The following is a 26,218-nucleotide window of genomic DNA, read 5'->3' as shown; positions in this document are numbered from 1 at the left end:
ATATAGGTATGTTGTACAGGTATGATGAAGATAAAGTTCTCCATTTCTGTGATCTGGTTCTTTGAAGAAAGATCTAGGAGGGAAGTACTGAAGCCACGGCAAGTTTTAAGGATTAACTGCAGCATAGATAAAAAGTTTTAAAAGGCCCCACATGAGGGTTTTAATTTGAATAGTGACATTCAGCTAAAAGAGCTTGAATTGGCTTAAACAAGAAAAAGAAATAATGCCTTGGTTTATAAACCCCTCTGGAAATAACAGCTTTGGGGATGTTTTTATTTGCAATGGAAGACTGATGTCTCTCCCCCTTTTTCCTCCAACCACTGGGCAGCTTCAGCCAGTCCAACCAAGGTTAGCCCTCTCCAAGGGCTTGCTCCTTTGGCTCAGTGCAGCTATTTTCCAGAGCTACGGAAACTCAGTTTGCTAAAAATAGAGACATGAGAACTCCAGCCGGAAAATGGGAATAAATACACAAGTCAGAGTCTGCAGAGGAGGAAGGCAATGCCGTTGGAGCACAGGCAGCTCGCTCAGGAGCAGCTCTCATAGTAGGCAACTCGCTTGTTGATGGCATCCCGGATCCTTCCCACCCGCTCCTCCAGGCCCAACAGCTTGGCTGACTTGGACATCAACGCCTTGTTGCTTTCCTGAATTTCCATCTCTAAAGCTGAGGAGAGAGGGCAGGAAAGGGTTACATGATGAGATGATGGGACAGGAGGAAGGCATGTGGCCATTGCCCTCCCCAGCAGGCTGGGCTGAGCCTCCACCTCCCTCCTGCATAGCTCTGGAGGGGCAAGGAAAACAAATATCAGCGGCGTCACAGCCTCCTCCTGCATCCCCCCTTCTCCCCCTCCAAAAAAACCCAACCCGACTGCTCCAAACAAAGCCAGTACTTCTGAATGCTTAAAAATGGAAGTGAGCGTGTGGAGGAAAACAGAAGCACATTGGCATCACAGGCAGGGCGTCCCTTCCAAGGCCACCCGTGCACCCTTGCAAATTCCAAATTTACTGGCACAGCACCAACAGATGCAGCCCAAATCTGCACCATCTCACTGCACAAAGGATGTTGTCTTCCTCATCATTTCTTTCCCTCACCCCACTGGGTGTCAAAAGCTCTTCCCCAGCACGTGAGATTATTACATTGAGTTCACAAAGAGTCTTACTTCCCATCCTGTGCATCATGGCCAAAGTTTCCTCAAACAGAGCCTGGGCCTCCAGGTCTATGCTTTGCACCCTGCTGCCCTGCTCACCCAGAGCCGGGCTCTGCTCCATCCTTCTCTTCACCTCAGCATACATTTGTTTCACTTGTTCAAAAGCCTGTAAAAAAGTAAATAAGCAGTGCAAGTAGGATCAAGCAAATAGACTGGAAGAAAGGGGATTTTCCAACGTTGAATCCATTCTAAATATTAAATGGATACTGTGCTAGAGCTTCGCCGTGATGTTATCATGCAAATGCATAAGTTTGTGACGTGCTCCGAAAGATGCTGACAGCTGTATGGGCTACTCTGCCTCAGGCGGGAGATACAGCAGAGAGAAGTTTCCAGCAAAAAGCATTAGGATTGAGAAAGGTCCTGGAAAAACTCAGTAGTGGTATACTGCATCAGATTAATAAGAAGTGACACGACAACGCACAAGCCGTGGCCTGAACAGGAAAGCCTCCTCGCCTCATCCAAAAACGTGCCAGGACACAGCTGGCTTTGCTGTCTAATGACAGCAGGGAAGCGGAGCACAGCTGTGACCGCCCTGGCCGGCGACGTGGCAGAGCCCAGTACCTGCTGCGCGCTCCTGGCCTGCTCGCCCGCCTCCCTGGCCATCTGCTGCGCGTCGGTGGCCCGCAGGCGGTTCTGGTCCACTCCACGCTGCAGCTGTGAGAGTCTCTCCATCAGCCCGTCCAGCTGGCCCGCAATGGACTTCACGTTCTTCTCGGCTGGACCAAGAACAGCCTCAATCTAAAAGCAGGGTGATCCGCATTAAGAAGGAAATCGCATCCAAACCCCACTCCTAATGGTTTTTCCCTCTGTGCAGGGACCAGCTACGCTGCTTGACAGACACGTTGCCGAAGCGGGGTTTCGGCAGGGAGCAGGGACTGCTCCCTGCGTAGCTGAGCACGGCAGTCGCAGGGCTTCTCTCGGGGATTCCGGCAGGGACCATGACTGGAGTTTGGAGAAGCACACAAGTGAGGCACAGCAGAAAGAAGAGATTTTTACAGCAAAAGCTTCACCAGATCCCATTTCCCAGCTGCGCTGGTGCAGGACTCCACCGAGTGGGAAAGATTCAAAGGAGCAGCGAGCAGGGCACAGTATTGTTATTTGGGAAGTCACCGCACATCACTCACTTCATCAACACGCTCCTGGATGAACCGGAGGGAAGAGCCAGAGCCCCTGATAGCACCCTGGGCCTCCAGCAGCACTGTGTTTGCTTGTCGCAGATTCCCGACCACCTCTTCCACGTTGCCTTCCACGGCATTCGCCCGGTTCCTGGGGAAACGTGGGAAACAGCCAAGAGTGAGTGTAGCCAATTGCATGGGCTGGAAGTCAAGGTTGCAGAGGCTAAATAGGGAAGCCTGAGAAGCAAGGCAGGATTGTTACTGAGAAGGCTACAATCTCCTTCCCCCGAAAGCCACAAACCCACACCTCTGGACACACTGCAGTCCAGCAGGTCTCCTTTCGAGAGAAGTGTTACTTCCATTTCATATCCCCAAGCGGAGGAGACAAACTGAGAAGGGGAGAGAAAAGCCTTCCTTTAAACTAGTTAGAAACATTTTTTTTTTAATTAGTGCAAGAAAAAGCATTGAAGGGAAAGCAATAACCACTGAACCAGTTCCAATTAATACTTTTCTGCTTGCAGTGGGACTATTCAGGTTGGGTGATAGAGCTCCCCATAGAAAGCCAGACTCCCTTGTCTCATCACTTCCAGCAGGTTAAGCAGGTGTCAGACACTGTCAAGGAGTTTACATACTTATCCCGCTAACCTTCTCACTGGGATATTGCTGCAAGTCAACACGTGACAAAGTAGATGCTCCAAATTTGCAAGGACACTCTGTAATTACTGTTTAAGGGACCATGGGATAATCCTCCCAACTTTCACCCAGAAAACAAATAGCCCATTTAATCTCCTCATGCTCTCTTGTGCAATTAGGGTGTAGGTCACCAATATCAAGTAATAGCAGGGCAACCCTGTCATCTCCCATCACAGGGACTCAAGAGATAGAGAAAAGCCTCCATTACTTTTGGTAAAGACCTTCTTGTTCTAGTATCTATAACAAGATCTAATCTTGGCAGCCAGATTTCTTATTGGGGCACCAGGGAGGTGTCTGCAGAGATCGCAGACTCATTCTTTTAGGCACTGTACAGACACAGAAGATCCTGGGCTAAAACTTCATGTTGTGCAAGTAGGTACAGCTCCGGCAGAGCGAGATTTCAGCCCAACTGAGAACCACCACACTTACTCCGGCTGAGTGACCCTCCGCTGCCGAAAGCCCTTGAACCCCAACCGACCTGGCTTGTTCTGCCTCCTGTTGAAGCTGCTTGGCCTTAGCGATGTCCTCAGCTGTCTGGGCAAGTATGCTCTCCGGGCACTGCAGCTTAGTCGCCAAATTTTGGATCTCGGTCATTTTTCTCAGGACTGAGGCAGCATCCGTGGGGAGGCGTAGGGAGAGAACAGACTCACTGATTTCCTGGATAGTGGCAGGGTCCAAGTCCTTGTCTACAGAGCAAACAGACAGACGGCGTCAGAACGGGAGAGGGGAAAGGCAGGAGTGCAAATGCAAGGGAGGACGGGAGCAGGCATCCAGCCATGCCTCATGCACAGTCTCTTCATTTCAGGCAGCTGCCAGGATCCACCCTGAATGTAATTCCCTTAAATTTAATGTACTTCTTGTTCACATCAGCAAAACTTTCAGAAAAGTACTGAAATACCTTTAATGTGGGGACGAGAACACCATGGCTAAGCCCAGAGCAGAGTCAGGTGAACCTCGCTGAGCAGATGAGGTTGTGCTTCAAGACAAGCCTTTTTTATTTCACAAATAAAAGTTAAGAAAACTGAGGAATCAGAGGCAGGCAAAGCCCAAGGGACATTAGCCCAGCAATTAGCTCAGAAATATCTTCACTCAACATTAACACCAGGCAGCACCAAATGACCTGATTTTCTTATTCAGCTAATGCTCATGAGGCTCATTATGTTATTACAATCTGTCTGCAAACAATAAGTCATCCCATTGGTTTATAGGACAACGAGGAATTCTCGTCCGATTAGCAGTCTGCTCCAGAGATCTGCCTGTTTATCTCCGGTCAGTGAGTGTTGCCGGTAAACTTTTCTGCATCGGGTCAATGCCAACTGCAAATCCTCAGAGAGCACCAGCCGTGGGGATGGGTTTGTCCTCAAGCCCCAGAGATGGAGCGAGGCTCTGCGGCAGAGCGCAGGACCCAAAGCAAGCTGTTGTCTGTGCTACAGGCAAAAGACCTCCTCCTCCACAGCCGTCCACTTATGTTAATGAACTGAAGTTCATTGCTTTAGAGGCACTATCTGAGAGCAGTTCACGGGGGTTGTTGCGAGACCCCTCCATGAAGCCCTGCGCAGAGAAGGTCAAGGCCATGTGGTACCTCCTGCCCCGTGGACCTCACAGATGGCCCCCAAATGTCCCCAGAAGGAAGCAGGCAGGGTCTGTCTGCCCTGGTGACATCCCAGGGAAGTCGACACAGATGGAACAGCCAGGATTAATTTGGGTCGATCTGAACAGCACAGTCAAGCCTGAGCAAGTCAGCTGGCCAAACTACAACTCCTGACAAAATCACCAACTTTTGTACTGCCGAAATGTCGTGTCCGTTTTTCAGAAAAACTACCCAAGCCTGCCTTGCCGTCTCAGAGGATGTGCGTTACCTTTGCTACACAAATACCCATGTGCAGATAAACTGGATATCTGAGAGCTTAACTGGGATGAGCTATTCAGCTGACTCCCTTGTACTGTACTCTCATACGTGATATCACTGTAAAAATTATTTTTTTCCGTGCACAAGTCAACCTGCACAGACATATTTTACAGCTTGCAGAGCACTACCGGACAAGAAGTTTCGGACTTGCTGGATGAACTGCTGGATGCGCCGGACATCTCCTTCTATCTGGGTCCTTGTTACACTCATCTGGTCCACAAGCCGCCGAGTATTGCTTTGAATCTGATTTGCAGACGTCTCTGTCATTTTAATCTGCAAACAACAATATCCTGATGGAGCCATTTCTGCCTGACCTGGAATCCCAGCAGCCCTACCTCAACTCTGAGTGAACTGGGCAAGGCACTCTGAAATTATGCTATTCCCCACTCTTAATATGCCACTGCTTTAAAGGATTGTAAATGTTAAAAGATCAAGGGTTGGATTTGCAAAGAAACCTCTCAAACAGGGGCAGTACTGTTTAGCTTTTTTAAAACACCTTTGAACTGGATTTTGAATTAGTTTGAAAACTGACTTTATCTTTGCAAGCACCCAAGAGGCCGTAGAAAGAAGCTGCAACAGCACTAACACATACGCTCTAGATTGCATCGAATACTAGAGCAGTTACATCTGCGGATTCAGAGAGGTTTCCACATCCCCACCCCTTCTGCCATACTAATCCCAAACCAGGAGGAGGACAGGCTTCCTCGTGACATTTCCAGAGCCGCTCGCATGCCTTCAGCTCTGTGGCTCCTGTGCTGGGGGCAGGCAGGACCCACGCACGCAGCAGGAAGCCTCCCACTCAAAAATTCCTGCATTTCTGCAGCTGTCCAAAAGATCAAATCTCAAATAGAGTTTGAGATTGGGTATTTTATCACAGCTCACTCTTTCCACAGCTGTCCCCCCAAGTTCTCCTGCTTGACACCGAAGGACCGAGCACGGGGCTCAGCCGTGGGACAGGCAGCGCTGCCCGCACTCACCAGCTGCGCCGTCTCCCGCAGCCGGGCGCTCAGGCTGCGAAACTCCCTGGCAGCTTCCCCGGCCATGGCGAGGGCCCCGCTCGACAGCGGGAAGATGCCATGGCAGGGGCGGCCGGCCCCGCAGGCAGTGCTGTTGTCCCGCGGGCAGAGCAGCCCCTCGCAGCGGGCGGGCGTGCACGTCTCCACTCGGAAGCCACCGCAGATCTGGAGAGGGAGAGAGCGGTGGGGCAATGAGGGCACTCACCTCTCTGGTGAGACCTCAATGCCCTCAGGGAGGCAAACCAGCACATCACAGGGGCCAAAATTTCAACAGACCCTCACCAAGGGAGCTGGGGAACTCGCTGTGCGACAGAGCCAACCCTCCCGCCAGGGCTGACGGCGGGGCATGCAGCACAGCCCGAATGACTGGAGATGGTGACTGTGTTGGAGCAGGGCAGCCAGAGCTACACACGTGTATGGCAGTGCTGAACGCCCACACCTGAGACAGCAATGCAAGGTCTGCATCTCCTCACCACCCCAAGCTGGAGCATAAACGAGAACAAAGCAGGAGCTAAACCCCAGCAGCTCACAAAGAGTAACAGAGCATGTCTGCACGGAGCAAACGTCTCATTTACTCTCAGGACAGCAACTCTTCCCCTCGTGGCAGGGGAACCCTGTCCAACCTGTGCAATTTGCTTTCGGAGAGAGAATGGGATGAGAGAAGACCCTTGCCCTCTTGCCTCAACATCAGTGGTTTTAATTGCACAGCATCTTGTAGAGTTACCACCCATCAAAGAGGCACTGCAGCAGGGGCACATGCAAACCCAGAGCCAGTGCAAGCACCAGCACAGGCTGGTCGCTTGGGAATGTGTTGCTGCCCTGAAAAGCAAAGAGGGGAGGTTGGTGGTCTCCACAGCAACCGTGCATTAGGAGACACCGAAATGGATCTCCATGGCAATAACAAAGCAGCGAAGGAGAAATAAAAGAAACCTCATCCAGAAATTAAGTGGGTCTTTGAGATACAAGAACTGACACGTGGGAGACTCCTTGGAGGAAAAAAGTGCATGCTTGGGAGGGGGTGGTGGGCAACACTTTGGTGTCTGTGACCCCCAGGCAAGGGATGCTCAGACAATTCTCCACTGACGTCCCAAAGCAGCAAGTGGCTTGGATGCCATTTATGAGTCTCTCTGGACAGAGACTTTATCTTGTGCCATGCTGGGCTGTTTCAGGGAAGATGAATGACTGCAGGAGGAGGCTTCTGCCTCCTGAGCACTACAGGGCCCTCCTGAAAACTAGATGTGCACAGTGGGAAAGTCATAAAACTACTTTGTATCTTCACCTTATTTATGACAGGGGTCAGGTTGGGAGACGAGGCTATCTCGTCCTTCAGGGTCAGCAGCTTGGAGGTAGACCCCGCAAGCCCTCCCTCCAGCCCCACGGCGCTCCTGCGGCTCTCCCGGGACTCGGCCAGCAGCCCGGAGGCACCGGTGACGAGGCTGCTAGCATTGGTGGATGTTTGGTAAGCAGATCTGATTGTCTTGAAGGCTCCTGCAGGAATAAAGCCGATAAATGACACAAATGCCTCCATGACTCATAATTGCAGCATAGCTACCTAAACGAAGGCATTGACTATACCCTGCGAGGGGATGTGTGCACAGAGAGGAGGTTGACACAGCCAGAGTGGTTAGTCACCACAACACAACGAAAAAGCTCCTTTTATTTCCAGATGCTTTTCAGCCATTCCTTCAGTGAGCTACAGAGCTTTCCTGAAGGACTCAACTCTGGGTTGGGGCTAAAAGATTGAAACAAAACTAAAGCAAGACGATGTGCACATGCTGATCCTGGGCTTTGCTCTGTGCAGCCCAGAAGGGCTTTGGCGGGGCAGGACAGGGCTCTCTCAGAGCCCTTTCCCTGGCTCCCGAGCAGGCCACCCCATTCCCCTCCAGCACAACCTGGAAAGAGCGCGGTCGGGACACGGACACCTAAGCCCTGCTTGGACAAGCGAGGTGCAGAGCGAACCTGCCCAGGCAGCAGCCGCTCGCCGCAGCTCACACGTCCCCGGCCGGCCGAGCCACGCACTGCACCGGGGAGGCGGAGGCAGCGATGAGACACTTGGAGAGAATTAGCTGTAGCAGGCATATAATGGCAGCCTACCACCAGCATCATCACAAGGCTTAATTAGCTCTTCTCCTGAGCGCCTGACAGCCGCCTGGCTCCCTTCCCCACCCCTCCATCCCTTCCATCTGTGCACAACCTTCATTATCTCAGCTTCCTCCCAGGTTCGGTGACACGCTCCCAGTGGGGCTCCCCCCTTCCCACCGCGCCCCGGCAGCGGAGTTTGTGCTAGCTGGGGGACGGGAATGCGGTGCCTGCGGAGCGAGCCACCCAGCCCCAAAACACTGGAGCAAGTAACCAGAGAGCGTGAAATCCTGGGTCATGGACCAGAGGCTGGGTAGAAAGCATCCCTCTCGTTGGGGAGGGAAGATGTATTTGCTGTTCCTAAGCTGTCAGCAGGTTAAAAACTCCATCTCATCCACCCGGCCGGTGGGAAACCACCAGGCACAGTCACATTGAGGTAAATTAACAGCTGCAAATTAAGAGATATTACAGCTGCAGCACTGTACCTGACAGATCTGTGCTGCGGCTGGTTTCAAACTGGGTCTTCTTGCTCTGATACTGGGTATTAGTGACAAGCAAGCTGCTGCTGAGGGCTTCGAGCTCCCTCGACAGAGAGGCAGTCTCATCCAGAAAACGAAGGTCAGGATTTATACCTTGGACCTGCTCTCTGGGAGAGAAAAAGCAGAAAATGTGACTTCAAGTAGAGAGCAAAACACCTGTACAGAGAGAGCAGGGTGCTCTCGTGCGGGGATGCTGCCAACACCCAGTGAAGAGGCACTTCTGAGCCCAGAGAGCTGACGGCCAAGGACACGCCATGGCCTCGCAGGTTTGCGGAGGCAGCAGAGAGCGGGGCTGGGCTACAGCTCGCAGGGCCATGCCCACGCAGGGACTGGGCAAGATGCCGACCGCCTGGAGCCTGTCCACCGGCCTCTCCTGCCTTTGCAACGTTTTGCACAGGACAGGCACATGTGGAAGCACTGCTCTCTTGCATCCCTGGTCACCGCATAAACAGAGCAAGATTTTCAGTTACAGAAAGAAAGCAGAACACGTGCAAGCAGCTCAGTGTGACAAGTGGAGTGAGCACCCAGAAAAAAGCCAGCGTCCCCTCCCAGCTAAGGGATACACCCCGTCAGCAGCACCCATCCCTCACCTGATCGCAGTGAGCGCGCTGCCCACCTGGGCCAGGCCCTGCTCTGTCATGGAAGAGCGGCCGAGGATGCCCTGCGCCTGCTGCACGTTGCTCTCCGCCTGTGAGAGGCGAGGGCCAAAGCGGGAGCCCCCGCTCCCGAGGGGCAGCCGTGAGGTGGAGTTGCTGAGGCCAGCCTGGCGCAGGTGCAGGCGCTGGATGTCCCCATCATAGGCGCGGAAGCAGGGGTGGCACAGCTCGCAGCCGGGGTAGGTGCTGCAGTGGCCCCGCTGGCACTGGTCGCAGCGGGGGCCCGTGACACCCGGGCGGCAGAGGCATTGGCCCGTGGTCTTGTCACACCCCACGTCCTCCGTGCCCTGGAAGTCACAGTCACACTCTGGGGGATGGAAAGGTAGAGAGATATAGAGGTGAAGCCCACTGAAAGGGGGGGAAAAAGAAATTTTTTTATATATATATAAAATATATAAATATATATAATAATATAAATATATACGTATATATATTAAAAAATCAGACCCTGTTAATGGGATGCCAACACAATCTGAAGTCCAACCCCACCCGTCAGCCCCTGCAGCATCGGGGAAGGAGGTGGCACGGGCAGAGGAACAGGAAGAGCCCCCAAGCCCAGTTGCTCACCCAGCCCCTGACCCTGCAGGGCCAGACCGGTACGGCCACGGGTCTCGCCCAAGACTGCTGGGAGGGGACTGGTGGATACCTGGAGATGCGGGAGAGCAACAGGGATTAACTGGGAAGTTGTTCCAGAGAGGAAATTTCTCTTGCAAAATAGTGTGGGAAATGCTGATGTCAGGACATGGGCCAGGAGCTCTTTCCCAGGTAACCTGTGATTTCACAGCGCTAAGCGACACAAAGCCAAAACGAAACAGATGCTCCCTACCTGTGCATCCTACCCAGATGTCTCCGTAGTGCCTATCTGGGCAAACCTGCTCCTGCATGGCGGAGCACGTCCGTCCTGTGAAGCCTTCTCTGCACGGACACTGTCCTGTGAACTGGGAAAAGAAATACATCAGGGAGGCCCGGCTCTGGATGCTTTCCTGGGAAAGCCGTCCCTTGACTGAGCACTAAAGCCAGCACATGGACAATCTTCTCTACTCAGCCTGTGTCCCAGGACGGGCCCGCGCTGCTCCGGCCGGGCTGCAGGCTCAGCCATGGCCATGCACACAGTCTCCAAACAGCTCAAGCACTGCAAAGCAGAGTTTTAAGCTTTGTTTCAAAGACAAAGGAATTGCCCACCAGCAGCCAGTCTGCCATCTCCGTCTCCTCCCTGCACATTTGGGACCTACCTTTGGTTCTTAGAATTTGTCATGGGTTTTTTTGTTTGTTTGTTTGTGGGGGTTTTGGGGGTTTGGTGGTTTTTTTTTTTTACATTTAACTTTAATTTTCCCAGTTGTCTCTTAAGCCTGAAGTGACACACATGCTTTTCATTGACAAATGAGGATAATTAACTTGCCTCACCCACATGAAGATCTCTTATTAGGACTTCCTTACTAAATATCAGACCTTTTAAAATAGCTTAATCTTGCATTGATAATTACCACCTTCTTTCATTTTTCTGAATAGCCTGTCATAGTGTTTTCTAGGAAATAGAAAAAGGAAAATAAGGGCATGACATCCTAGGGAAAGCATGGCCCTTTTGTGGAGGCTCCCACGGACGGGGCAGGACAACGGAGCCACCCAACAGGTGGTTTGGATGCTCTGAGCGATCCCTGGCGCAGTGCTGCCCAGCGGGGACGCGGCTCCGTGGCAGTGGCGCTCTCGGCTGTGCAGCTCGACCCCGCTGCTGCTCCCAGGCAGCCCCTCACAGCAGCATTTGCAGAGTTGGGAAAGGGGAAGGAAAAAAAAAAAAAAAAAAAAAGAGAGCAAGCTTGCAGGCGCATGCATGAAAGAAGGCATGGAAATGAAAAAGAAATATTGCTGAAATATGTTGAATCTGCCCTGAGGATGCTGAGGGTGGGCTGGGCAGTACCTGGTTGCAGTGAGGGCTGCGGGAGCCGTGCGGGTGGCAGCCACAGGGCCGGCAGCCCCGGCCGCTCCCCATCTCCCAGTGCTCAGCCGCACACTGGTCGCAGTCGTTCCCCACCACGTTGGGCAGGCAGAAGCACCTCCCTGTCTCATCATCGCAGGGCATGTCCTGCCGTGTTCCCAGCACATTGCAGGTGCATCCTGAAACAGGGAGGGTTTTGTTCTATTAAAAAAGGGTGCAGAGCACCAGCCCAGCTTCCCACGAAGCCAGGTCCACAGAAGAACCTTGCAGCCACCTAAAGACGAGCTCTCCTGTCTCTCCCTTCACACCTGAGCTCGGCACAAGGGACCCACACCCCTGCTCCCACACCACGTTGCCTTCTCAAGGGCTGCAGCAGGACTTAGCAGCCCGAGAGGCCTCAGCATCCCTCCCGCCCAGCTGCACAGGCGACGCTGACCCGAGCCACAGCTGCCCTCTGCTGCGCAGAGCCCGGGTCACCTCCACGGCATCGCCTCCGGCATCCCCTGCAGCTTCCCGAGCCCTGTGCACCCAGGAGGCACTCGGGAAGGGATACAGCCCTACACACGCCCCAGGCTCGCTATCCCTGTGCTTTTTGCCAAACTTATACCTGACACAGGCAACAGCCTGAGCAAGGAGCTTTATAAGCCTTTGCAAAATGGGTCTTTGGCCTGGAAACCCCAAAAATCAAAGCTGGCTGGGAATCAGGTCCCTTTCAGAGCCACTGAGGATGCTGAGTGCAGAGGTGGGGTGGGAGCACCCTGGGAAGCAGGGGATGTCTCAGGGTGTACTCACTGCGGCACCCCAGGGGGTTGGTGTTGGCCAGCTGGGTGAACCCCGGCTTGCAGAGGTGGCAGCGGTCCCCCTGCACGTTCTCCTTGCAGACGCAGCGCCCCGTCAGTGGGTCGCAGATGGAGCCCGGCATGGCGCCATCCGGGTCGCACTCGCAGGCTGGAAACGTGCAAGAAACAGCACTGCTGAGGGGCACGAGGGGCGGATGGGGGGTCCGGGGAAGGTGCTACAAGGGGGCAACCAGGCACTCACGCAGACAGGCTTCAGGATGGGCAAGATCTTGCCGCCGGTTGCGAAAATAGTTTGTTTTGCAGCGCTCGCAGTTGTTGCCTTCGGTGTTGTGCTGGCAGTTGTCACAGACGCCCCCGCTCGCCCCTCCGCTGGCACGGTACAGCTCCGGGTCGAAGTGGCACGAGGCTGAGTGACCATTGCAGTTGCACCCTAAAAAAAAAAAACAACAAAACGGCCCAACTAGTGCTGCAACCGTGCAAACGCCTCCGGCAGTGGCGGCTCCGGCACTAGAGGGTGCCCAAGTCCCCTGCGTGACACAGTGACACCCGCAAACCACCCCAGGACCAAGCTGGCACCAGCTGGACAGAGTGGCCGAGCACTGGCACAGCCCCGTGGAGCAAAACCCAGCGTGCAAATGTGTCTGGGTGCCTTTTGCAGAGACATCCGTGTTAAAATCCAGCCCCACAAAGTGTCCCGGGGTGAAAGGTCTCTGAGCTCGCTCCCGGTCCTATTGCTCACTGCTAGGGAGGATTTAGGAAAGGCCTCGGGAAGAGGAGAGGGAAAGGCACTCGTCGTACTCTGGCACTCATGGGGATCATCATCCTCCGCGGGTGCCCACGGCCGGTCGTTGTAGAGGGCGGCGCAGCGATCGCAGTTGGGACCGGCGGTGTTGTGCTGACACATGCAGTGCCCGCGGACCTGCTGCAGAGACAGCATTTTAACCCTCCTCCTCCTCGGTTCAGAGCTTCACCCTCCTGTTGCCTTTCCAGCACACCCCTGGCCTGCTCCTGCCCCCACGCAGCCCCCATTCCCCGCGCAGAGATGAAGCTCCAGTACGCAGATGGCACTGCCGCAGCAATTCCCACCGCCTCTTCCACCTGAGGACAGCCATGCTCAAGGCAAAGCGGACAAGCATAAGCTGGGGAATCCCACCACAGCAAACAACTCGTGCTGGCAAATCCTCCTGGGCATGAAGGAGCCTGCTGAAACCTCCTGCATGTCTCCCACCCAGCCGAGAGACACCGTGCTGGCAGGAGCAGTTCCCCTCCGAGCATGACCTCCCACAGCCGCTGAGCTTCGTAACTCCTTATAAAGCCCCTCCGCCTTCTTCCCAACACAAAAAGAGGGTTTATATGGGGGTACCGCAGGCTGCTGTCTCACAGCCACCACCCCATTACTGCAGGCAAAATAGGGCATTGTTTCCCCTGATTACAAGCAGCCTCTTCCCAGGGAAAACACTCCTACACCCCATTGCTAGTCATCCCAGCCAACATCTCCCGAGCACGTGGTGGAGCCTGATGTTCCCACTAGGGTTCAGGGATGGTCTGATACCACAGAGGTCATCTCTGGGCTTTTCACTTCACCCCAACACTCACCACGGCCTGCAGGTCTTCCGAAGCAGCACAGCGGTCGGCATGTCCGTGGCAGAAGCAGCTCCCCAGCACCCGCATCTCCGACACGGCGTAGAAGGTGCTAGGCGAGTGGTAGCCCTGGCGCGCAATGTGGGGGAGCTCGGTGAAGTTGATCCGCAGGTTGGTGAACTGCCCCAGCTCTGTTGGGGACCGAGGAGAGGCGTGAGGGGGCAGCAGGCACCCAGGCACCAGCTGCAGAAGTGCACTGCGATTTGTGCGGAGGGCTCAGAGCAAGAGACAGAGGCATCGGCACCAAGAGCAGCAGCTGAGCCATCAGCAAAGACCAAACGCTGCTCCTTGACACCTCGCAGGCACCAGGGCAGCAGTCTAACACGCAGCTCAAGGCCTTTTTTGCTGAGGACCTGCTCCCCCGCGGGGTTACCCCGGCTCAGTGCTCTCCATCACACGTAGGAAGAACCACGAGGTGCATTGTCCCCCTCTCCCTTTCTCAGATGTAGAAGAGGCCATTCACTTACTATCGACAGCCTGGCTGTACGAGGTAGTGATGGTAGATGCCAGGTCTTGGACACTAAATTTCACCTGAGAAGGAAAAAAAAAAAAAAAAAAAAAAAGTTAAAAAGCAGGAAACAAGGTGCTTTCTTTTCACATTCTGAGCAGCGTGTGCTCTGGTCCTGCCTCTGCAGAACATCCCTTAGCACAGGGAAAAGGCTTCAGAGTTGCAGAGGATTTTGCGGGAAGACCAACATAACACCTCGCTTGTCACAAAGCAGCGAGGGCTTTCCTCCCAGAGGAGCAAGAATCCTCCCCTCAGCAGTGCTAGATGTCCACGGACTCCATCCCTTGCCAAGTGTAATACATGTAAAAGATTTCCAGGCCACCACATGGTTCTGCAGCGCTGTGCAGGCCGCCTGCCCCAAACCCAGGGTCACAGCGGGGGGACAGACACGTGCAGGGGTCCCTGCCACAAAACCCCACAAATCCTACCTTGCCCCCGTGCAAAGGGTACCCCTGCAGCACCTGGCAGCGAGCACCCTGCCAGCTCTCAGGGGATCCCCGGGGGACGTGGGGGAAGGCGGCGGCACAGTCGGAGGCCAGGTACCGGTACACCTCCCAGGTCTTGCCGAAGTCGGTGGAGCGCTCGATCAGCATTGCGGCAGGCAGCGGCGACTGCAGAGCAGGGAAAGAGGCACATGTGTAATGCGGTGCACCCCAGCCGGCTCCTGGCCTGGGGATGTCCTCCTCCTCCTCTTCCCTCCAGGCTGAGGTCTCCGCAGGCTGCTGGAGCAACCCCCTCCCTTACAGGTTACCAACACCCTCTGAGCCTCCCCCTCCCCTTGGCCAGCACTGCTGCAGCCCCACCTTCGCAGCCCCAAAGTATACGTCTGCACCAAGGAGATTTTTCGGCACGCAGTCATGGCATGGGAACCCACCACCCTGCTCTGCTCCTCCCAAACGCCCGGGGGAATGGCCATGCAAACAGGGAAAACAGAGGGATGGGGGCACGATCCCTGGCGTGCTTCCTATCGGAAGCCCAGAGGGAGCTGTGACCCGAGATCCCCACATCCAGTGGGGCCCATCCGCCACTGCCTGTGACCCCCTCGCAAGCAGGGATGATGCACACAAACCCTGAAGTGAAGCAGGATGCTGCTGAGCTGGAATGCCTGGTCCAGGTCCAGCTGCAAAGAGACGCGCTCGATGCCTGCGGGCACAGAGAGGCAGCTTCAGAGGTGCAGACTGCAGACTTCAGGAAAACAAATCGCTTAGCCGCCTGAGGCAAGCCATTTATTTCCTTCTTTCTTTCCAACCTATTGAATTCAACACCTCCTCCTCTCCCCCTCATGCCTTTATTGCTGGGGGCCCGGAGTGCGGGGGGACCCCAACGCGCCCAGCCGGTACTCACTGTTCTGGGACTGCCACCAGCGCGAGTGCCCGGCGGAGGACAGGACGTTCTCCACGCGGTGGCCATTGTAGGCGTGCGGCAGCCGCGAGTCGCACCTGCAGCATCTCATGCTCCACTGGAAGAGAAAGGGCAGGTGGAAGCGACCGTCCCGGCTCGGCTGGAGGCAAAGACCCTGCTGCAGACCCCAGAGGTGAGGGGCCCAGGTGCAGCGCAGACTCGCCAAGGAGCAAATGGCATCAGTAAAGCTGGTTTATTAGACCTGAAGAACCGCGATCAATAAGACTAATGATATGCAGGACTCAAGTGGTCCCCTTCACACCCCATTAAAAAACACAACTCGTAGTTTTATGGACTAAAAACTAAAACCAAAATGCTTTTGATTATAACACATTTTTGGCAAACCATCAAAAAAGCCTTTTTTTAAGCAAACCCCGTTTTCCACAATGACAACCCTTGACAGAAAGCTCTTTGCAGCTTTTCAGGACCAGTTTGCCTTTTCCATACAGCCGAGGGGCTGTTTGTTTGGGCGAACAGAAAGGCCTTTCTTTCGCACCCAGAAGCCCGGGCGATGCTCAGCCCCCCTGCGCTCTCCCCTGGGAGCAAAGCAGGAGCAAACAGCTCAGCGGGTGAGAAGTCAGCGGGCGGGAAGTCGAGCGGCTCAAAGTTCAGCCCTTCACTTGAGCAAGTAATTCAAGGAGCAAACAGAGATGTAGCACAGGGAACGCGGGGATGGGAGAAAACAGGGTCCCTGAGGAGCAAACAAATACCCAAATTTTGAATAACCAAGCAACGCTCTGTGCAGCCACCGGGTGCGTGCGGCACATGAGTAGGCTCAGAAATGTGTAGAAAGCAGCAGGAAGGAGATTGAGCAAGAGATGGGGAGCGGGGAAGGTCCAGACATGAGCCAAGAGGAGAGGTGGGCAGAGGGTGGGCAAGCAGGCTGGGTGAGGGCCACGCAAAACCGGGGGGAGACACCCAGGTGAGGCCAAGGTGGGGAAGGGCAGGGCCCAGAGGGATGTTAAAATAGCAGGTGACAACAGAACCCGCAGCAGCATCCCACAGGGGACGCAGGGAGGCCCCGTCCGAAGCGCTCGGTACCGGCCATGCCCAGAGCAGAGCAAACACAAGGGGCTGCAGATAACGCTGGCCCAAAAGCAAAAGTCATGTGAAACATTTCAACTGGAAATTGAATTTGTCAGTGGCCCAAGCAGTAAAGTAGCCTCCCAAATGGAGCAGTGGGACACACGCTTCACACTGACACATCCCAAAGCCCAAGAAACTGGGGAAGATGAAGAACCGTGCCAGTGATGGAGGCGCTGGCCTTGGCGGCACAGGGCAGGACGGCTCAGAAAGGTCGCCCTGGGAGGAAAGCGGGTTTGGGGGACAGGAGGGGAGCGCGTCTGGCACAAGCTCTAACAGCTGACACTGGGAAGGCAACGAAATACCCCGCTGTGAGGGCTGGCAGTCCCTGGGGTGGCGTAAGGTGACAGCAGAGGCACGGGCATGTTTGGGGCCCCAGTGATGAGATCAGCTCTCAGCGGCAGAGCAGAGACATCGGGTGACAAGTGACAAGAAGCACTTTATATCCACCTCTGTGCTAAAATCTCCCCATCTGATACTCACACTAATGAGCCGATTCCAACGCAAGCAGGACCCTGTTAGTGCCTAACACAGCCCAGACCTGACTCTGCTCTGCCCCCGGACCTGGGAACTTCTCTTTCAGCAGTCGAGCAGATATTGAGGAGAGATCCTCACTTAAAACTGATCTGTTTCCATAACATTTTCCACAGTCTTTATGTTCTCTGTCTATAAATATCCCAGAACAGGAGTTGGCTAACTACAATATTTATAACAATATTGCAAAGTAAGCAAACAGAGAATTTAAAGTATATAATCATGCAATTTCCCTGGCTCTACCAACTCCTCCTGGCTCTGCCAGTAAGAATCACAAATAATATAATCGGGTCCAGGCAGAAGAACTCGTTTCAGATAATGACTATTAGCAGCAAATTGTCAGGAAGCTACAGGAATTATCCACAGAAATAATCTAGTGAACAATTCCCAATAATGATTAAACTTCACAACAGTTCTGACTGTGATTAGCAAAGGGAGAAGGAAGGCTTTCTGCAAGGGGAAAGGTTAATCTCGGCTAAATTATTCATTAGGAGTGATTCATGCATACTTATTAGACCATTCACACAGACACGAGTGCCTTCTAGTAGCTACAACGCAATGTTGGCAATGAAGCTGCAACCGCACCGAAAACGCAGTGCCAAGCAGAAATGAAGCTTAAACTGTCTGTGAGACAGACCCTCCCCGTGCAGCCCGGGCCTGGGCTCGGTGCAAAAATCTTTGCCCATTTTTTTCTTCCCCCCTCCCCCTCGTGCTTTTTAATTAAGGCTAAAATTAACACTGGAAGCAAAATTCATTTCACGTCCTTGGATCAAATTGTGAAACCCCTCTATTGCACAACAGGAGGATTTGCTGTTACTGACTGTGACTATGTGTCTCAAAGTTCCTTGGGACAGAGGGAATTACCAAAACCGACAGAGCAGCGCCAGGCTGAGGGGAGATTCACCGAGCGCACACCTTTCCCCACCTCTCCCCTTCTTTTTTTAGCCGCATAGCAACAGAGTCGGTAGGTCCCCCAGAGCTGGGCTTGCCAGGAATAGACCAGGGCTGCGGGAGGACGTGACAATTGGAAATGAGGAGGTCAGGGTCTAAGCTGGGTCACCGACCCCTGGGGCAGCCCCAGCCCTGGCTCTCCAGCACATCGTCCCCTCCCTGCCAGGCACCAGAGGCCCCAGCCCCTGCGCTACTGCAGCAACAGAGAATCGGTCTGTGTTTTCAGCAGGTATGGGACGTGGGGCTGAAAAGGCCTATAGGAAGGCAAAAGAAGTTGTAGGTCTGCATGGAAACCACTAACTGTCCCTCTGTGCCTCCATGCTACTCAAGAGTCACCCAAAATACAGGTTACAGAGGTTCAGAGATTAAAGGAAATTCCTTCCAGCCTTTTGAAAGGGAATTCAGAAGGCAGTCGTTTTAGAGGAAAAGCTAGCGTGTTGAGAATAAACAGATTCGTGTTTTAGAAATAAATGGTGGAGGGGAAAAAAATTAGCACGTAGAAGAACAACCAGCTATTGTAAAAACACCTGTATGTTACATCATGCACCTGGGACACTTCTGCACGGTGCGCGCAGGGACGGGGCGCAGACCCAGCCCTCGCCCACGCGCTCTCCGCAGCTCTGCTGCGCGTTTCTGCTGCTCTCCTCCTGCTCTGACCTTGTGAACCAGTTACTGATCAGCCTCCCATGCTTCCCTGCTCATGCAGGGGCAGAAAACCGCAAACAATTTTAAGCTGATGGACTCAGACCAAAGTATTTTAAGTAGCTCTAGCTGCCATTTTAATACGAGTAGAGAGCCCTTGAAATAAAACCTCCTGGCATAGGTGCACAACCCAAAATAAACTGAAGTTATTCATCAGCAAAAATGGGAAGCTGCTTCTCTCCAGTCATGAAATGAAGACCTTTCATAGCTGCAAAGACCTTGGTGGTCCTGCATTTACCCAGCTCTGTGTAAGCCCTGCGTGGTCTTGCACAATTAATATTGTATAGGGACAGTAATTACTGCTCCAAGTTTATTTGGGGACAACGTGGAAGGCAGTAGGAATTTATATGCATACAGAGAGATTGAGGGTTATTAAGAAATAGGGTGAGCAGCAAGAATAAATTACCTTAGGAACAAAGGCACCTGTTAAAGCCAAGTTATGCAATTCTCCATTCCAACCCATTTTCTTTCCCTGTTAACACTAGCTCTAGGACATCGCTGAGCCAGGCTCACAGAGCAGGGCTCGCCTTGCCTGTGAAGTACTCTACACATTTTCAACGGGAAAACATAGCAGAAGTTACCCATGGTTATGTCGGCATGATTAAACTTCTCAGTGAGCAACTGGGATTTGCTAAACTGGACTGTGCTTCAATTTTGAAACATAGATATATCTCTTAGCCGTAACATCTAACGTCACATCCTTGCTTGGCCAGTCAGAAGTGACACTGGGCAGTGAGCTCTGAGGTTATGCTCAAAACACAAATAGAGGGCTCTGACCCTCAGCTTGGTTTTACCACTGACCCCCAAATTCAGAGGCACCAGCAGAGACGGGGGAGAAGACACAAGCTGGACAAACGTCCTAGGTACGGGGTTTAAGGAAATGAAGTCCATTTCTCTTGCTTAAAAGCAAGCACACGGATGCCTGTTTTCCTCCCCCCGTCTGTCCTCATCATCTCCCCTCAGTGAAACTTCATGTAAAACCTGCCAGGATGACGGTCGGCAAACCCCCTCCTGCACCAGCTTATCTCCACACCCCGCACGCATCGCTGGGGTCCTGCTGCCTCCGCAACTTGTCTGCGAGGGAACGACACGATGTCTCCCAGCATACGTGTCCATTTGCAGTCATGTGGCAAAAGAAGATACAGAGAAGGGAGGTGGAGGAGGAAAAAAATAATGGGAAATAGTCTTTTTCTTCTGCACGTTCACTACAGGTAGGGACATATCCCTGCAGCAAAGAGCAGGGTGTGTCTGAATGCCAGAATAAGATGAGATAAGCACAGAGAAGCCCTGTATTAGCTTCAACAGGTCTGGAATACAAATTATTCGGTGCAAACCCTCAAAATTATGAAGCAATACTTGAAACTAGAAGCGTTACTTTGAGCGGGGGGTTGGATCTCCTGCGGTCCCACCCGACCACAATTGTTTCACGATTTTGTGGATGCATTTTTCTGTGTAAGAGACTTGAGTTTGACTGATGACATGGGTCTGGAAAGCAAACGAGCTGGGAGGCACAGTGGCTTTTCAGTGTGCTCTCCCCTGTTCCAACACGCCGAGGGCCCACTGAAGCACCCGGCGGGCAGCATGGGCTGGATCAGTACCAAGCTCCCTGACCGACTCACGCAGGTGGGCAAGCAGATGTAGCCATCAGACGGGAGCAATAAGGCAGACAGAAGCATCGGTTTTGCACATATTCTTTTTCACAGACATTGGCCTGTATTTTTGGAAGCAAAGATGACTCAGTGCTGAGACACCACAGGGAGAGATGCTACAGAGCAACCCCTGCCAGGCAGCTGCGACCATCCGTCAGCAGCAGGAGCCCTCTGCCACGCAGGAGCAATCCTGCCCAGCAGGCTCACGCTCCCCTCCCGCTAACTCATTTAGGGATTAGGCTTCTCCGGTACCTCTCGTCTAGATTCCTACCTGGATGACCCCATGTCACCAGGGCATAAGGGGTGATAAAGGTGACTTCCCACCCTTCGTTGCTCACATCCACCAAGTGCCTGTGAAAAGCAGGTGAGAGCAAGCAGAAGAACTTGGTCCTTGACCTTATGCAAACAACATTTTAATATCCAAAGTCTCCCAGGGTCGGGGCGTGAGGACCCCCGTAGTCACCACACACACAACCTGCTCCACTGCAGGATGCAGGAAACAGAGCAGCAACACAAGCACAAGGACACCCAGCTTTGTTCCTCTCCCGCCTATTTTTTGGCAAAAGATTTCACAGCGATGTGCAGGGTGCTTTGGATACTCTTCAAAATTAATAAAACATCCAGAAAAGTCCGCAGCTATTTTCTAGTTCTGAATATGTCTTTATGCTGAAAGCATTGCACAAGCCTGGAGGAAAGAAGGGTTTTCCCTCCAGAGAAGCATCAATCTTGCTGGATGCGAGCACGCCACAGCGCAGGGACCACTGCTTCCAGTGCAAAAGCACTGGAGGCATGCACAGCCCTCGTGCTGTCACTCGGAAGGGCCAGGCCAGGCGAGGGGACCGGGGACCTGCTTATCCGTGCGAAAGCCACACCATGCCTTCCCTTGGCTAGAGCTAGGCAGTGTGAGCTACTCCATATTCCTATCAAAGCGCTATTCTTAACATTTAAATAAAGAGATGAGTTAAGTGGGTCTTGAATCACACCTCAGTCAATGAGAGTCTTTCCACACACATCAGCGCCTTTACGGCTCCGAATCCAGGCTCACTTATTTTTCCATTTTATTTTCCGTTTCCCTCTTGCTTTTACTTTCCCTGCTGACTCGAACAGCCATTTCCCAAGCGCTAAGTGATTGCCAAGCCAGACCACTGGTCTGCCGGGTTTCCACCCCTCCTCACTTTTCTAATCATCACCACAGTCCTCTGTGCTATAAATAGCAATGCTGAGTGTCCCTCTTGGATTTCACCAGGCTGAGCCTACAGCCAAGGAATGGAGCAATCAAGAGTGCAAAGTATAATGGTTAGAGGGATCTGGAGACGGAGCAGACAACGGAGCAGAGGCCGAAATCGAGGCCCACAGCGAGTGACCCACCAGAATTGCACAAGAGGACCCTGGGGCCAGCGCGGGCTGGCAGCGGGGCCAGACAGCGCCGGCAGTGAGAGCAACCCCTCATCCCATGCCCTCTGCTGAGATTGCAAAACAGCCCCCAAATTTCTACCTATTTGGCAACAAAACAAGAGCAAGACTTGTAACAAAAAAAAGTCAGAAGAGTCAATAAATTAAATGTGCTTACTTTTTATGGGATGGGAATAGGAAAATTGAGTTCAGGGGATTAATTTTTGCTTAAATTAGAGAAGTAGAAAAAGGAAGGAAAAAAATTAGGAAATGCTCATCGCATAGGGATTTCTCCTGCTAAGATAGGAGCTGCTATACTCGTAGCTCCCATTAGCCATTGCAGCTGCAGAACAGAAATAAGGGTCTTTGAGGAATTTGCTAGCAGTAATGATGCATCTCTCATTCCAGTAGAGGAAAGGATCGCATATGTGTAGGCAGTAAGGAAGCAAAGACCCCATTCCCAAAGCTAGAATTGGAGAATCCAACTTAACATATCAGTGTTAATTGTTCCAAATCCCTTTTAACCGTGGTACTTGTAAGGCAAGGTATAAGGGATATGAAAAGGGAATAGTTTAGGCACTTGAAGACTAGAAGAGACTGCTGCAATCTTCCTGCCTGCCTTCCTCTGTGGTACTGCCACGAGACCTCACTAATTCTGCACCGAACGGATCGTTTCTGATCGAGGTATATCACAGCCAGCAGAGAGACACCCAGTCTCCACTTCAAAGACTACAAATGATGCAGATGATCACAACTGAAGGCCCTTCGGAGTGACCTCTCAAGGTCAGGCAAAGGGAATAACGAGCCCGCTCCAGCGGGTATTAGGACGATCGGCTTAATCAAGGTTTTGCAGACACTCACTTCCCATAGTACAAGCCTCCTCCTCAAGCAAAAGTCGCTGTCAAAAGTCAATGTTAAGTGAGGATTTCAGAAGTACGTTTATGTACCATTTTCCTCAAGTATAAACAGAAATCAAGAAGAAAAAAAAAATTAAGCTGGAGCAGAAATAATTGCTTGGTTTTTTCCTCTCCATGGGCCACAGCACCCTTGAGAAGCAGCAGGGGTTTGCTGGGGAGGGGATCAAACAGCCCAGCTGCCTGGGAGCAGCAGAACAGCTCCGAAAAAGTGAGTGGGATCCTGACCGGAGGAAATGCCTGACTGCAGCTGTCAGCCTGGAAAAGGACCCAACAAAGGGCAGATACTGCCCCCAGCCCAGCAGGCAGGAGGGCGTGATGCTCATACCCGTCCGGGCCAGGGACCTTCCCCAGTTTCACACCAACCAACAGCTTCCAGCCATCCCTGAGCCCACAGAGGAGCGAAAGTCTCTCCAGCCCAGTGAGAACATGGGCACTTACTGCCACGTCTTGGCCTTCAACTTGAAGGGGAATTAAAACCAGAAGAATGCTGACTTCACTCAAGCTGGATTTCACCGTAGAAAACACTGCCTCACCAAAGGTCTGCCGTTTCCTTTCCTCTCAAGCATCTGTTCCAAGACCCTTTTTGCCTGTCCTGCATTGAACCCGCTCCCTTTTGAGCAACTCCCACGGCAGTTACGGGGTTAACATTGCCAGACTGACAGAGAAAGGCTTTGGGGAGCGCTGTAGTCAGCTCTGTGCTCAGGCAGACTTCTCCTGAAACTCTTACTCTGATTTGGTGGCAGCTTTGGAGCCTGGGAATCCGCAGCTGGCTGAAACGTTATCCCCAGAGCGCGATCTCCTGCCCCCGCACAACCAGTGTAATTGAAAACAGTTGTTTGGTTCAGAAGCTTTTCCAAGTCTTTGTGAAAGACCTGAAATGTTCCCACTTTTGACAAGTGAAATACGAGTTTAGTTTATAACTAAAAAATCCAGGGATAGGAAGGCTTGGGATATTTTGGATGCAAAAGCTTCCGTTTTGCCTCCAGCGCTTCACTGCCCTTTCCCTGCCACCACGTTTGTGCTCAGCAAATCTTCTCAACCATGGAGATGGTACAGAAGGGCTCGAGGGGACACCACAGATGGTGCAGTGACCCAGCGTGGTTGGAAGGGGGGATAAATACCTGAAATAGGTTAAACACAACCCTGCAAAAGGGTAGGAAGGATAGGACAGGTCAAGGCATTAGCATCCCTACGCGAGGTTTCGGAGCACGGAGGGGGGAGGTGGACGTACCTCTCCGTGGGGCGTGCAGTAGGTCTCCGGCTTGGTGAGGCCGCAGGTGGAAGAGGCTCGCAGGTGATGGGCTCGTCCCAGCAGCAGGTCCCCGGCCGGGGGGTAGCAGGCTCCCTGGGAGCAGGCTTGCTGGGCGCCCGCCAGCCATGGGGCAGCTGGAAGAGCAGGAAAACAGGACTTGGGGTTGTGTCAGGGTGGCACAGTCATCAACCAGCATGTCTGCCGTTTTCTGCAACAGACCAGCTACTGCCATGCTTGGGACAAACCTACAAAATGTACGTGCCAAAAAGGACAAAGATATTTTGCCCCTGAATTGCCTTTATTGTTAATAAGAAAAAGGCACTTTTAAAGCACTTTGTACTAACAGTTATTTCTGAAACTCTTCTTTGCCATGGCCCCAGTGTTTGGGCTGCAGGGATGCTCAGTTCCCTGCCCATCACACTGAACGGCCCTGTTTACCTATAGAGCCAGCCCTATAGCCGGTTGCTCAGGACAGAGAGCAGCCTTTTGCCAAACACCAGCACTATTATCAAATACCAGTCTCCCAGCTGCTGCCACAACACTGTTACTAATACAAAGCTTACATTAGCAGCATTTCTATTTAGTCAGCTTCTCCCATATCCTTTTAGAAACACTGTATGGTGAGCCTTACCCAGGAGGGTAAATAGTGCCCATGGCCAAAGCTGGCAGCGAGACTCCATACCGCCAAGGACACGCCTAGGGAAGAATTTGCAGCATGAGCGAAAATAAGCAGAAAATGCCAGTCTAAAGCTCAGTCCAGGACCTTCACATTCCGTCTCAGTTTACAGGGAGATAATATAAATTGATCTATAACACAGTAACACGGGTGAAAAATCAAGAATAATGAAGAAGAAAATCAGATTCACAGATTGTATTTGTTTTCAATGTACAAAGAATCCCAGCTTTTCATCTAACTCATGAAGTGTGCACAAGATTTTCACGAAGCGTGTAAGAGATTGCCCCCTTCCCCAAACACTATCATTGGATCTTAATATTATTGCTGAGGTGAACCGCAGGTACCAGCACACCACCTCGCTCTCAGCAGAGTTGTAATTTCTGACTGCCCGGCTCCCCAGGGACATCGAGAAGCCGCAGCCCCCAGCATCACGATCTGCAGCGGGCAGGGAGCCGGCACCGATACCAGGTCGCAATGTGCGCCTAGAAACGATGCCCTAACGAGTGTGCACACCCACCCCGCCACACTACACGACTGTTCTCCAGCCCCACCCTTTGCCCTGCGTTTCCAGAATCAATTCCAGATCAAAACTCACCAGCACACGCAACAGCCCAAAGTCTTGTTCTATGAAAAGAAGAAACCCGTAAAAAACGCTGCAGAATACATGTCTCCTGCAGGGTCTCTGCGGGGAAGCCCTGCAGGAGAGCCCAGGGGAGGCAGAGCTGCCAGCACAGCCCCAGCAGCCAGAAACCTCACCTGCCCCCTTCCCTGTGTGAGCGGAAGCACTGTCCCCGTGGTGTCCCCGGTCCCCGCGGTGTCCCGCACGTCCCCGGCTCGCAGCGAGGGCTCTTTCCCCACACACCACCCAGCAACCGATCCGCAACCGCAAGAGCCCTCTGAGCCTTAGCTCTCTCCTCTCCCGGCTTTTAACACGCAGCTGCCTCACCTGAGAGAGAGGGTGCCTGTGGGTGCAGTAATGATAAAGGGAGTGATTCAGGGATCTTCAGACATACACACCCAGTTACCGTATAACACGACAGCTCCTAGACAGGGCGCACGGCCGCAGACATAAATCACTTCGGACAAGGATGACAGCAGCGTGAACCAGCTGCTCAGCAGGTAACCAGCAAGTGAAAGCCCATCTGTAGGCAACCCCACCCGGGGCTCACGTGGCCACCGCCAGGACCACCACCAAGTCAGCCTGAAACCAGCTCCCTCCAGAGCCGCTGCACCGCTGGGCACCGGGTGATATACCCGAATGTTTACCCACTCTCTCAGACAGGTTTTGCGTGTCATGCTTAGCATCGTAATGACAAGACAGCACCGCTATCAGCGCCCAAACTTGATCATTTAAAGCCTAATTAGGATGTCCACGTGAGTTATAATCACACTGTGTATTCACATACCAGACTTCAGCCTGAAGGCGACCTCGAGCACAGCGGCTGGGCTTTACAGGCAGACTCGGTCACGCAGCCCCTCTCCTGTCTGCAGTACTGGAACCCCTCAAGACACAAAATTATGTAAGATGATCTCGAGGATTATCTATAAAACACAATCTTGTGAACTC

The 26,218-nt window shown here is 52.9% G+C and overlaps 1 protein-coding gene across 3 annotated transcripts; it reads right to left on the bottom strand.

The window, feature by feature from the left end:
* Window positions 1-18: 18 nt before the first annotated feature.
* LAMB3 (laminin subunit beta 3) lies at window positions 19-26,151 on the bottom strand. Of its 3 annotated transcripts, none has more exons than XM_009462411.2 (25): window positions 26,058-26,120; window positions 25,408-25,613; window positions 25,247-25,275; window positions 24,607-24,671; window positions 23,955-24,109; window positions 15,439-15,553; window positions 15,164-15,237; window positions 14,523-14,705; window positions 14,054-14,117; window positions 13,542-13,717; window positions 12,744-12,864; window positions 12,187-12,375; window positions 11,938-12,093; window positions 11,128-11,324; window positions 10,039-10,150; window positions 9,147-9,519; window positions 8,503-8,663; window positions 7,218-7,426; window positions 5,900-6,103; window positions 5,051-5,195; window positions 3,492-3,699; window positions 2,330-2,471; window positions 1,767-1,943; window positions 1,158-1,311; window positions 19-661 (listed from the first exon to the last, which is right to left on the bottom strand). In XM_009462411.2, exons 4-25 carry the CDS (start codon window positions 24,653-24,655, stop codon window positions 525-527), a joined length of 3,501 nt encoding a protein of 1,166 aa, XP_009460686.2. In that variant the 5' UTR covers window positions 24,656-24,671; window positions 25,247-25,275; window positions 25,408-25,613; window positions 26,058-26,120; the 3' UTR covers window positions 19-524. The 3 variants fall into 3 exon arrangements, with proteins under 3 accessions (XP_009460686.2, XP_087617887.1, XP_087617888.1); XM_087761761.1 differs by having other exon boundaries at window positions 20-661; window positions 12,744-12,867; XM_087761762.1 differs by lacking the exon at window positions 25,408-25,613 and having other exon boundaries at window positions 20-661; window positions 12,744-12,867; window positions 26,058-26,151.
* Between the last annotated feature and the right edge of the window lie 67 nt (window positions 26,152-26,218).

The sequence above is a fragment of the Nipponia nippon genome, unplaced genomic scaffold (assembly GCF_047370975.1).
Source record: "Nipponia nippon isolate SJK-2023a ecotype South Korea unplaced genomic scaffold, ASM4737097v1 scaffold_25, whole genome shotgun sequence".
Lineage (NCBI taxonomy): Eukaryota > Metazoa > Chordata > Aves > Pelecaniformes > Threskiornithidae > Nipponia > Nipponia nippon.
This window is presented reverse-complemented; position numbering and strand designations above follow the sequence as displayed.